The following is a 14026-nucleotide window of genomic DNA, read 5'->3' as shown; positions in this document are numbered from 1 at the left end:
TGTATTTTACCAGTAATTTCTCAACATAAAGACTCAGAAATGGATTCAGCTTTTTTTGAATATTAAAATTGTTTTCTAAATTTATTCATGTCTTCACTATATTTGCTATGCCATATTTTCCAGAAGAAACCTCCTACTTTCTATAACATAAGCCTTTCTTCTTTGAGGACCATTGAAGTATCACCTTCAAGAGAAAAAGGAAATAGAAGAAAGCCACAAAGCAAATATCCACATTTAGGACACACACGCAAAAAAAACCCCAACTACCTAAAACAAAACAAAACAAAAAAACAAAACCAAACCCAAAACCCAGAAAAGCACACCACCCCAAAAAGGAGGATACAATTAGGATGGCATCTTCACAAGAACGGCTATCATCTTCACCAGGCAAAAGGTAAAGAGCTTTTCCTTTGCTCTTACACATTAGAAATTATGATTTTTATTAAGAAAAGATAAACAAGGACATTACTAACCAGATGACTTGCAGTTTGTGTATGCAGCCTATCCATCCCTGGGGGGGGTAAAAAGTGCCAGACAAAGAGCTCAGTGATGACTGACAACTTTTTGTTAATAAATGCACAAATGGATGGTTTTCACTTTTGTCATTCACTTCTGCAAATTACATTCACAGAAGTTACGAAAAGTCATTCACTTTTTCACTTCTTTCATTCATTTTTGTCTCATCCACATACAGAAACCTGAACTGCCATAAATCACAAACCTGGCTTGATCTATGCTGCAATATGGTACCTCATTTATTATCTTAAAGGTATTTTGTTTCCCTTTCACCACTATCCTTATAAGAAGAGATCAAAAGTAAATAAAGACTTAAAAGACACACAAGAAAAGAATTACTATGCAGTATGTTTTAAAACCTTTTACTGGTCCCTACCCTATATAATCTGCATTCAGCCAAAAAATTTTTTCACTGGTTATGATCACAAGCTAAGGGAGCCGTGGTAACAAAACTCACACATAAAGTCATTTTGAACCCCAGCTTCTGCCAAGCACAAGGCTTCCTTCCACAGAAAATGAAAAGCTCTGCTCCCCAGGAAGCCTGTGCCAGCACACCATTTGTGAATCAGCCTATGGATTAATTATCCCAAATTTAACATACCCTGTAGCTGAAGGTTATGAATCATGTCTTCTCTTGAGATTCCCAGAAAGCACTATTGACTTGAACTGTGCTATTATTACTATATACATACACGTTCTGGAAAATCAAGAGGAAGAACCCAAATTCTGTAAGGAAATGTCCCTTCATTGTCACATGCACAAATTACAGGAGTTCCAAACAGGAAATGATTTCTAGATACCAAGTCCTAAACCTTAAAGTAAGGACACCAATATCATTTTACAAGATGAACCATATTCTATATTTATGGTTCAAAGGCTGCAGTATTAAAGTATTGTCCAAAATCCATTTATTATTGTAGCTTTTCTTAACTAACAGCTAGAAACGTGTACATGGAAAGGACCCCAGAACATGTCCTTACTGATATGACTGGCCATTGGACGAGCTATTGGCCATACTGAATTTCAACGGCAAGAATTAATCTAAGCCACAATGATCCAGAAGGCCAATGCTCAGATTTTATTATTTACAAATCAGGCTGAAGAAATCTTCCTGAGCCCAAGTTTATAATATTCACCCATGAGACTCTATTTATGCTGAATTATGGAGAACCAATCTCCTGCTGCTGCGTCCACAATCCTGAAATACTGATACTCTGTTCTACTCAAAGCTCTATTGCCTTTACAGAGTGCTACATGGTTTTTCTACAAAAATTGACCAAAATGCCAGGCAATGACTTGGAAGATCTTCAGAGTTAAAGCAACGGCTGTTTGCACTAAAGAAGAGCTAGAACCCCAAGCTGTGCCAAGGAAGAAACAAGTTGAAACTTCTCATACAGGCAGAAAAAGACACCTGTGACAAACACCTCAATGGGTCAGTCACTGGACAAACAGCAGACAAAGCTATTCCATAATCAGTTCCTTATACTGCTAAAAGAGCTTCCTCACCACAGCATCAGTTAAAGAATCATCTGTCTGCATAAATGTACATTTCAAAATGCTCCTGAGACCATCAAAATAGGGGTTTAATAGGCAACAAAAATGAGCATTTTCCAGATCTCTCCTGGTAACACCAAGCCTTGGAAACCCACCACTTGGAGAAGGCAGGAGTCTCTAACAGTGGGTAATGAAAGATGGATATAAACTAGATATGAAATACATTTTTTCTAAGGAAGCTCAAAAATAAAAATAACTATGGAGAGGAAGACTGACTAGATAACTGACACATCACCTTGATCTAAGCTTTATTTCATTATTTCAGTACTGCAAAATACTTTTTCCAACTATCCTGTAGTTCCTATTTAATCTTTAGTACTCCATATTTCTTATGCTGCAGTCTTCCTTGTAAATATTTTTACTATTATACTATAATGAGTTTTAAGAATATTAGTATTTCAGTGAGAGTGCCAATTCATTAGCCAGAGATATTCAAGCCCTATCTCACTGAAGGTGAAGGTCTAACGTGGAAGTCCTAAAATACAGGTCTACAAGGAGACAAAATCATCATCTTTTTTCCCTCATTCTTGTCTCCAATTCAAAAGTATATTCTGGTTTTTGTTTTCTGTGCAGTTTCCTACCTTTGAAATTGCTTTTTCACAAAAAGACAAGGCTAATTTCAGCTAAAGGAGAGAATAACACACTAACTTGCAATTAAACAAAACCAGAGCTTTAACGAGCAATGTTGTTCACAGGACTGGAAATATAATTCCTAAAATTTCTTATGCTGTATTGATATCTTACTTGTAAGATGTAGAAGAACACTTGTCGACATCTACATGGGTAAGGAATATCATGTATTATTAACATAAGCAGCATTAACGTCTTCTGAGCAACCTTCACTTTAGACTTTCCAGATTCATTCTGTTCTCTCCTACTATTTCCATCTTTAGTAATTCTGCCATGAATTCCCAAAATGTATTTTACAAGTGGCTTCATGTAAAATAACTAGTTTTCTTTAGGCTACAGATTCACAATTGTTTAAGTTGAGCTAGGTCAACCCTGCCACAATTCTGTCTTCAGCCTTCTTATTTGTTCCAGCACTGGCACTTGACTGATCCAGTGTTAAACAGCTGAGAAGCTAAGGTACCAGGTTATTTACTTAAAAAAACAAAACAACACACAATAAAAAACCCAACACCAGAAGTCACCAAACCAAAAACCAAAAGCAAAACAAAAACCAAAACCCAAAGAATTTCACTGGACCAGCACTCACAGACCTGCCTCCTTGGAAATCACACAAATCCCCGAATCATCCTGCCATCATCTCTTTCCTCATTCACCTGACAGAGAGCAAAGCACAGAGAACATCAAAACAAAAAGCCAAGAGTGCAGGAGGATGCTGTCTGACCAACCAGCAGATCAGGTAGATAAAGCTCACTGCGAAGCCTTCACTTCAAAGGAGAATTTTTTAAATTCCCTTTATTATAGCAACCGATAAACGTCTTCAGTACCAGCCAGACCACACCTTTACAGCTTTTGAACCTTTGCTCAGCATCTCCTTCCACTACATCCCACAGCATCTCAAGTTTCAGTTGCATTCCAGAAACTTTACCTAAGTTCATGCATACAGAGAGGGACTATTTTTACCCTCACTTGTCTCTTGCTATTTTGTCCTGTGCCTCTCCATGTTTAAAAATCATATTTTAAACTGAATCATAAAGCTGTCAAGAGAAGACATCCCATTTCCGCAAGTCTTACAGTACCTACAGCACTGCGAGCACCTGACTCCAACAGAAGCTTTTAGGGACAAGAATCTGGGACCCAAGTGAGAGGACCCAAGTGAAAACTCCTGGAAATCAATCCCTAAGTAAACCTCTACTTGATTCTTTAATTCAGTAACAATGTAATATCTAACCTGAGCTTTTATTTAAGACACTACATACATTTCATACTGTATACCACATGATTGACAATGATTGACATGATTGACAATGTCACATGTTTCATAAAGTAGTCAAACAAAATGAGTAAGTTTTGTAAGAAAGAATTCAACATACCCTTTAAAAAGAGTATGCATTTTGTCCCTACTGTAAAACTGACATGCAAACACTAGTCTTTCTTACACACACTGAATCTACAAAATAGGTGCAAGATACAAAATATTTTTTAAGTGCTACAACAGCCTCTCAGAGTTCTTGTGAGCTGATTTTTCATTCTTTAGATTCTGGTAAAGAGTATTTAAATGCTTTTTTTTCCTGCTTTTGCAGTTCACATTAAACAAATCTTAATTCAGAACAAAATATAACTTGCATAATCATGATTAGAAAATTATCCTGATGAAAAAGGACTTTGATAAATTGTAGCCTTGCTTTATGTAAATCCACTGTCCCTAACCAACAAACACAATAGTAACTCTGAAGAAATGCAGAAAAATAAACTAACTGTTGCTTTAAAAATTAGGTTTTGCATGTTTTTTCCCCACACCCTAGTAATTACATTTCAATAGTTGAATTCCTTTCACCTGCAGAACAGGCAGGTGAATCAGTGTGGTACTGACTTAAAGAGCAGAAGAGCTGTTGTTCATCGGACCTTCAAGAAAACTGCAAGCTACAGAGATGTTCAGAAACAAGACTGAATACTTGCATTTTTTCTATTAGGGACTGCAACGATAAGCAAAGCCAACTGGGAAGATGTCAGTCTAACCCTTCTAACTAGGAAAGCTCCAAAGTAGAGACACTAGAGTCAATAACAGAGGACAATGAAACATGGCAGAATAATGGCTTCTCAAGAAGAAAAACCCCAGAACACCTCTAAAGGACATCTTTCCAGGCTCTAAGCCTTCATGACAAAGCTGTCGGGCCAGATGAGGAGGCTAGAAATCACAGATTTGACCCTCAGAAGTTATTCCAGTCCTTGTAGGACAGCAGGAAGAGAGGCAGTGAGTCACCAGAAACTCCCTTGGCACTCAGTGCTACAGAGTGCCCTTCACTGAAGCGATATCTCCAGTTCAAAGAAAAAAACAAAGACGCTCTGCAGAAGAACATTTCTATTATTCTCTGTTAGTCCTCAGACATAAACATCTTGTACAGTAGACAAAACTACAATGAGTTTCATTAGTATACAAGTACCCACTATCAATCAGAAAGAGCAGATTTGGCAGTTTCAATTGTAAGACCTTAGAAATACAGTGAGAAAGAGAAGGAATGGATGAGTGAGTAGAGCTGAAGCTGAACCTGTGCTTGAATGGACACACAAAGTTGTTGAATTTGAGCATTTTGATAGAAAACAGAGCAACACAAAAGAGTAATGCAATCTTCTGCTGCAAAAATATTGTCTTTATTAGAAGGGTGGATGCTCTGGAATATAATTACGGCACTGTAATTGCATCCAAGTACAGCTTACGTTTACCTAGTTAGATGGAAAAGCCTCAACCTATACACAATTTAAAATACAGTTGTACAATAACAGACACGGAGCTAGCTAACTTACAAATATAATGCTCATTCTCTTTGGTGCAGCTTTTTCAAACAACACATTGATTGCAAAGTAAAGCCCTTACAAGTTAAAAGGGCCTCAGTCACGCTGTTAATGGCAATATTAAGGTTATTTAAATTATCTTAATTCATCCATTTGCATGTATAAATATGGTCTCTGACCATTTTGTCCAACAGGAACTGCAGCCTTTTCAGATGAGAAAAGGAACAGTACTTCATAAATGAGAAGTCAATTTAGTATTTCACTGCATTGATGAGAATTCTCTTTAAACTCTAAAACAAAATCTTCATGAAGGTTAAAATTTAAAAACCCACAAGAAAAATACTGATGTTCAAAATTCTTTCACAGCATGGAGTCTAAAAGTATCTTTTTAAAAAAAACTATGGACATAGAGAAGTTAAGGTACAATGCATATTCTAGTTCTGGATGATTAATTTCATAATTTTTAGGATCTGTTTTTTCAGAGTCCTTAACCTTACATAGCATTCACAAAGCCGAATTCCTAGCTGACTTCAAAAGTAGGTCTGAGAGACAAGCAGGTGAGCAAATAGAATATCTGGTCCTGAGCCCTCATCAGAGGCATCTTTGCTTGGCCCTCACTCTTCCCAAACCATTAGTTCACATACGGTCTCCCTGCCCAGTTGCTTTCAGAGTCCCATCAATTATCTACCTCAAAGCACACAGGCAGTGCATCTTCTATTTTAAGAACAAAAATCAAGTTTCCAAAATAGAGTTAACAAAAATATTTTTCTGGCTAAGAAAATTTTCCCAAGAAAATTTAAACAGGTCAAATACATGGCATGTAATATTTTGGCCCAAATACTTAATTTGACAAAGTTCTAAGGGACAAATGTAAAAACAGCCTTAATTTCTTCAGGATTTAAATAAGATGTGTGAATTTTAATAAAAACTATCAACTTAAGCTGAAGATACCGCTTTAGTCAGGCCTCCAACAAACAAGGTGCGTGTATATGTAATTTGCAGTTTTCTTGGAAAGGTAAGCATCCATGAGTTTCATACCAGAGCTATTATCACAGCAGGCACTGTGAAGAAACAGAGATATGCACCTCAATGAAGGCAGAGTTCATTATATAGTCCTTGTTATTGTAATACCCAAACGGCTATCTCTAGTACTTCAATGTAAAGAAAACTGATCACTTTATTTTCAAAGCTTACCACCAGAACCCTCCACAGAGGACATCACCTAGGATACTATTATTTAAAATCACCTATAGTTGTCAGACACCATTCCAGGATTTATTTAAAATGTAAAATTCCTGATATTCTGCAAGCGATGAAGAACGGCCTGAATGCTGAATCAACCTATATTAATTATTAAGAAAGATCTAAGAGAGAAAAGTTCTTTAGGAATGTGTTCCCCAAACATACACCCAAAATCACGTTTATTCCATTGCCTACAGATCTATCAACAGCTCCATGTAGATCAGATATGTACCAGACAAATACCACTACACCCTGACATAGCGAACTTAGAATCCTGGACAGCTGATAAGTTTCACAAAAGGGATAAAAGGAGCTTTAGAAGTTGGTGGGATCAAAGCAAAAAAACCTGAAAATCAACACCGGTTAGCTCAAATCTAAACAAGACTGTCTCCACAGACCTCCAGAACACCAGTTCTTCTTAAATTTAATATATACCAAGGTATATTACAAAGCAATAGACAAGTCATACAATAAATAAGCCAATTTCACACAAGGCAAGATAAAGTGCAGCCTTATCTTGTGAGCTCTATCTTCAGAGTACTGTTCAGTTCTTCAAACCACACTGGCCCTATCAGCGAAAGCCTTGGGGTAGAACCATCATTTATTTTAAGTTTGTTCAATGACTAACACAGCAAGAGTTCAGGCTTCTAAATTTTTTAAGTTATGTATATTGATAAATTTAAGTATCTTACTGGCGCCTTTGAAACAACTGCACGTTATTCCTGAGGCATATATTAAGTACATAGTATCTAGTCATGTCACAGCTCTAAAAGCAGTAATACAAAATTATCACTTGGCTGTTAACCATTTGGAAAACATTGCAGCAACTCATTGAGAGGCTGATGTAGTCTTAATTAGAGACATTCTTAAGAGAAATCAAGGGAGGCAGGTTTGTGAGCTGACTGTATGTCATGATGGACTTAATCAACACACTGATCTGAAATCTTTTTTGCTTTCCAAGGATAAGACCTAACATGAAATTCTGCAAAAACTGTAGAATCTTAAGCTTCCACAAGCTTCCATAAAATACTGAGCTTTACTTCTGGGGGAAGAGGGCAGAGGGAATCAATTATTTACTGCATAGTAACTGTAGTTCTTTGAAATGCTGTGGTCAGTATGAATCCCAGCATTAATCCCTGTACCTTGTATGTGGAAGATCAGATAATGGAGTTTTTCTTCTGAAGAGTCGCACCCACCAGAAGTACATGACCATGGGTTTACTCAGACTCTCATGCCAAGCTAACAGGCAGTACAGCTCAGACTTCCCCTCAGTCCCTTCAGCCAGAAGTCCTTGGTAGACCACAGGACTTCAAAAGCCGAGAAGACGCATGGAGTTGATAGAGATTCTACAGAACGTCACTTGTACCAGCCCAACAATCCTGAACACGAGGACCTTTTTATGTAGCTACATAATGCTCAGAGGCTAAACTCCTTGACAATGGGTAGGGTCTCAGCCCGTTGATAAAGCATCTGTTTCAGCAGCTTCTTGAAGTAAGGTCCAAAAGAGCACTCTTCCTTCTTCAAGGTTGCATTACCAAACCTAGCCCAGGTCCCGGAGGACTGAAACCTTCTTGTCTACTGTTAAAGAATACAATTCATAGAGTCACACTGGAAGAGACAACCTTGAAGCAACAACATGCTGTATGTATGCTAAACAGGTGATCTGCTGTTGCAAGACACTCCATGAAATAACCACATCATCTATTTAATTCCAGTAAAATAATTATTACCTGTGTGTCCCAGAATCCAGCTGCAGGCAGATCTGACTTTTCTGATCTTAAACGGAGCACAGCTACTACAACCCAAGGTGATACAAGAGACTTTGCCTGATGAACACGCACAGAAAACATGCAAAGGTAACTATTAATAATAGCTATCTCAACAGCAAGCCTGCTTTTTTATTGTCACTTTATTTGTTACAGTTTTCTCAAGTCCAGAATAGGAAAAGGTCCTTTACTCTTACTTAGCAACAGAAAGTAAAAGGAATAGAATATATTCTTTCATAGCTCCCAAACAGCACAGCAAGGCCATTTCTGCAAGGATGTGTCTCTGAAAAGGGATAAAATTAGGAGTTGAGTCAGAAGGAGGGAAAGAAGGATATGGGGACATAGTAGCAAAGGTCATCAATACTAGGTATCTATTGCCCAAAATTTAAATTTAACTAAAACTAACAACTCAATAATACGTACTGAGTGCAAACATTTTAATGCACTGAAAAAACACAGGCAATTCTAAATAAATTAAAGCAGGAGAAAATTAGCAGGCCGATTTTCTAATCTAAGAATATATTTCTCATCCTTGTTGGCAGCTAGAGGAGGCAAAGAGAATTTTCCAGCCTTTTCATAAGCAATTAAGGTAGACCTAACAGATACATCAGTCCTCAAGAGAGACATGGGGAGGGGAGGTGGGGGGAAGAGAAGTCTGATCTAGTGTGTAGCTCAGACAGGATCTCCATGAAACCCACATTGATGTACACCCTAAGACGCAGAACTAAATGGAAAGGTAAGTATGGATCATTAGAGGAAGGACTGCAGAAAGCTTAGAGGTAGGTACCTGAAGGTGCTTTTGAACACACAAGCATATAACATCAATCCATAGCAGTTCCCTTTCTTATAACTGTTGGGGATTTTTTTACTTCATACATGCCTACTGATAAAGCAATGGCCCACTGGCAAGCAGAAATCGAGAATTTCTTAGACCCTTTGATACAAGTCATAAGAGAAGGCAATGCTCTATGTCAGTGGAGCCACTGGCTGCTGTAACTACCATCAAATAAAAGCAAACATTAATGTAAAAACCTGATTAATGAAATTTCTAACCTGGCTTTTTTGCCTTTCAGGATATGCAACACTTGATGGAGACATTATTCTCTTTGTACTGTAATGCAGCACTAAAACACCTGCTTCCCACATGATTAATTTAACAAATAAGTCAACACACAGTGAGGCATACTCAGAAACAGGACATGGGAGAATGAAACGGCCGAAGTGCAGAGGCTCTCTAGTAGATCAGGTTATTGTCTACAGACTTAAAGGGGAATCAGAACAAGACAGGGACACAAAGAAGATGGTACTCATCAGTAACAGATTACTGACTAGTTATACTCTGTGGTATACTATAACCACAAGGCATACGGCTTTCTTCAAGCTTATTTTATAAACAATCAAGTTTCATTGTATCACAAGATCATGTACCAATCAAAAGATACTCCAGTCTGAACTTCCCTCTGTCCAACTGAATAGGTATGTTTTCCCTCGCCAACAGATGAACTCACCTGCTGAACTATGAGCAGGTATCTACCATAAATGCTTTACAACTGAAGGTTTTGCCTTCTTCAAAACTTTATTAATTTAATTTAATTTGGCCAAGACTAGATATCATATGGGAGAGGACTACAAACTATTTTCACCTACCGACATATTACTGGATCTTAAAATCTATTAAGCCTTGCCACAGCTAGTTTTTATTACTTTGACAAGCAGCTATTACAAACTTGGACATTTATTCTAAAGTTTAAGTTACATTCTAGTAGATCAGACCTACTGCAATTAACCTAATTATCAAAACCACTGAAACTTGCATGGGACTCAAAACGTTCAAGAGTGTGACAATCTGATTTTCCTAAAACAAATGAGACTTACACAAGGTACCTCAAGCAAATCACCATCTGTCTATTATGCTGTATTCCAGCTTCCTTATATAAAGGCATCCGAAATAAAAAATAACACTCGCTTATCTCTAAAAAGTTAATTATAGATTTAATTAGTAATAAAAGATTAATGCATACATCCTTACACCCCAGACCAAACCATCTCTAGATTTATATTAGCCACCCTAAAGAAAATGAAACCATATTCCAGATGGTAAACTGGAGAGTTTCCTTTACAGCAGATCAGTTAACTAAGACTTCATCAGAAATATTTTTTAAGATGCATCAAATCAAAAAACTCTGACAATGGAGACCAGATAACAAGAACCAACAGAAACAAACTACTGTTACTAAAATATTCATATACAGTATTTACACAAAATTTTATCTGAGCAGGCAGATGGTAGATAAAGTTCGTAAGCAGGCTCCACATTTGATTCCCTTGCTATTAATAGAAGCCTAGGCTGTGGTGTCCAAGGTTATATCGGGCTAGACACACTCCAGTTTCCTGAATCTACCATGAAGGCCTCCTAACTTTAACATGTAAAGCATTACCTTTGTATTTGTGCAACTGATTTGAATACACAAAATTAAATCAGTTTATCAAAAAATGCTGCACCGAAACAATTCAAGTCAGCAGGCAAAACTGTGTGTGTTTGCACACATTAATATTTTTACATTGGTTTAAGCTTAACTTGGTTTTGCATAGCAGACAAAGTTTCTAGTTCACTTAATTTCACTGGCATAGCATCAATTCTTTAGATAAGCAGAGCAACCTTATGTCAAGTGCAGGCACCCCACATACTGCCATGTAGCGTCCTCCTGTACGTCTAGCAGGACGACGAAATCTACTGCTCAAGAGTGTTGTTTCTGAACAGATACTATGGAATTCTTTATCTAGAATGATCAAACCTCTAGAAGGGACCTACTTTCAAACACCGAAGACCATTTACTCTCGAATTCTTCTATTAAAAGTTATAAGTAGCGTAAATATAACAGTGAAATGAGAATATTCTTAGTCCTTCAGGGTTGCATCTGTTTACACTGCAAATTTAACAGCTTTTTTTATTTATTCTTTATTAAACCACCTTTATTCAAGAACACCACTGTTTATAATAGGAAAAGACAATTGTGAAAGCTACAAACTTTGAGGTGGGAACAGTATCAGAAGTAATTTTAATATTTACCTAAAGCAGATCAATTTGTCTGTGCCCTATTAAAATGCTACCACTAAGAGGAGCCCTAAATCTATCCCACACTGAGCATGGAAGAAGCGACATTAAATTTTTTTTCTTACTGCTCAAGATCAAGGGGAACTGTTACTTCAGTGATACTGAGGAAAGCAGAATCACCAGAAGTTGAACAAGAACTGATAAAGAATCACTTCAGGAGCAGCCCCCTGAAACCACTGAAGACAGATGAAAACAAAAGGAAGAAAAAAATTTCTTAATTCTCTCATTGGAGGGAGTCTACCAAGAAGAAAAGATTCCACCAAAAAGGAAGAATGAAGAAATGACAAAGGCAGACAGTACGAGAAACAAAAAGGGGGAAAAGCATAACAAGAAACAAAGAATGAAGCCACAAGGTCTAGAGCAGGAGAATGGTGACTACACACACAAAGAATTAGAGCCAAGAGGACAACCTTAAAGCAACAGAAAAAAAAGCAGAATTACTGAAATCTCTAAGCAGAAAAGGAAAAATAGAAGGAATCTTAAGATGCAGAGTAAGTGATACAGAATTATATATCGTAAATGTTACAAACATGAAAAGAACCAAAGAAAATGTTTTAGTGTTTCTGTATGTTCCTAGTGTTTTCTACTGGGTCTGCCACAACTCAGGATTTATTAGGAAGAGGTGAGATGGCTCTTCTGAGAGCATGCCGCTTCACCAAGGCCAAGACAATCAAGACAGAGACTATTCTAGAAAGCTAGTCAGAAGAGAAGCCTCACTCAAGCACTTCAGACTGTCTTCTGGTGAAGTCTCTAGCACTCTGGTGAATGAGCAGAACACAGGGAGCTCCAAAAAGACACTCGGTTGTGAAATTTGAAGTTTACTGCCTAGGTGTCACCTCCACCCAATAACTGGTTGACTGATCTCCCCTTTTACCATCGAATACAAAGGGAACAAAGGAAGGTATAATGAGGTACCACATTCCTCCTCTCCCGACCAGGTACTTAAGCCTTGCCTCCAGTAGGTCTGCATGCTTACAAAATACAAAGGACACCTGACTTTCCCCAAAACCCTGGCCTGTTGCACCCATCCAAGAGTTGACAAATTCCTTGCTCTAGAGCTGAGAATCGGAAAAACAGAAGGCAACATGAACCGCAGACTGGGAAAGCTCACAGAAATGGCTCCCTCTTACTCAATCTGTTTATTTCGGCGTATTTGCGCACGTGAAGTCCAAAAGTATTTGGACACACTTCGCGGCTAGCCGTGCTAGGCCAAGGCAGCTGGCTGGGAGCTGACAGGTACTGCCTCCCATGCACTCCGCCTTATCAACTCCCTTGAAGGCAGTCACTCTGTGCAAGGGCACCGAGATTAGCATAAGCGTCCCACAAAACAGGCACACGCACAACAAAGAAGGAAGCCACCTCGCCGGACCCCGCCGGGGCTGGCGGCCGGGAAGGCGGGGCTGGCGGCCCCCCACCCCAGCCCGGGCGCCGTTTCCACAGAGACCGGTCCGACCCGGAGGGAGGGAGGCGGCCGGGGCGGAAGCAGGCACGCAGGGAGGCACCGGGCAGAGGCCGGGCCCCGGCCGCTGCTCCGCCGCCCGGCGGGGAGGCCACTCGGCCCGCGGGGGCCGCCCCCGCGGCAGGTGCCCGCCCGCCCCGCCGAGGCCGCCCAGCGCTCACCCGGCCTCCCGCATGACGTTGCTGTCGCCGCAGTCGCAGGCGCCCCCCGCCTGGCTCCGGAACATGTTGTAGTCGTGCCCGGCGTGCTCGCCCTGGTGGAAGCACTCGGCACACAGGCTCATGCAGGGCGAGATCCCGCACGTCCGGCACCGGTAGGCCACGAAGTTGGCCGTCCACACCAGGCCGCACAGTGTGGCCGGGTCGTAGGCCCGCACGGCTTGTACGAAGCTGTCCCACGGCTCCCCACCCGACAGCAGGCAGCGGCACCACTCCAGCGCCTCGGCCGCCGCCTCGCCGCCGCCGCCCGGGCCCGCCGCCGGGGACAGCACCCGCTCCAGCAGCGCCCGCAGCTCGCCCGCCGCCGCCGCACCGCTCTCGCCGCCCAGCGCCGCCTTCAGCTGCGCCGCCGTCGCCCGCTTATCCCGGCCGCTGGGGCCGGCCCCCGCCATGATAGGAAACTGAGGAGCCGTTACAGCTGCGCCGGGCTCCCGGCTCTTGGGCTCCCCCCGCCGCCCTCCCTCCCCTCCCAGCGGCGCCTCCCTCTCGCGATAGCCACAGAACCGGCGCCCTGCCCGCCGCCCGCCTGCTCCCTCCTCCTGACACCGCCTCTCCCCTCCTCTGACATTACCCCTCCTCTTCCTCTGCCCTCCGCGCCGCCCTGTCAGCGCGCAGGTCCGCGGACCGCCCGCCCCGCCACCGCCCCACAAAATGTCGCCGCCCACCGGCCGGAAGTTCCTCGTCAGGGCAGGGGGCGCAGGAGGTGCGCCGCCTGTCATCGCGGACCTCGGAGAGG

General features: G+C 40.8%; 1 protein-coding gene across 7 annotated transcripts in view; it reads right to left on the bottom strand.

The window, feature by feature from the left end:
* The window catches only part of UBR3 (ubiquitin protein ligase E3 component n-recognin 3), a 117841-nt gene extending 103817 nt beyond the window's left edge, over positions 1 to 14024 (bottom strand). For all 7 annotated transcript variants that reach the window (XM_064451553.1, XM_064451554.1, XM_064451555.1 and 4 more), the window contains exon 1: positions 13234 to 14024. In XM_064451553.1, coding sequence (XP_064307623.1) covers positions 13234 to 14009 — 776 coding nt within the window. In that variant the 5' untranslated portion in view covers positions 14010 to 14024. The remainder of the gene's footprint in view (positions 1 to 13233) is intronic.
* Between the last annotated feature and the right edge of the window lie 2 nt (positions 14025 to 14026).

The sequence above is a fragment of the Phalacrocorax carbo genome, chromosome 5 (genome assembly GCF_963921805.1).
Source record: "Phalacrocorax carbo chromosome 5, bPhaCar2.1, whole genome shotgun sequence".
NCBI classification, from domain to species: domain Eukaryota; kingdom Metazoa; phylum Chordata; class Aves; order Suliformes; family Phalacrocoracidae; genus Phalacrocorax; species Phalacrocorax carbo.
This window is presented reverse-complemented; position numbering and strand designations above follow the sequence as displayed.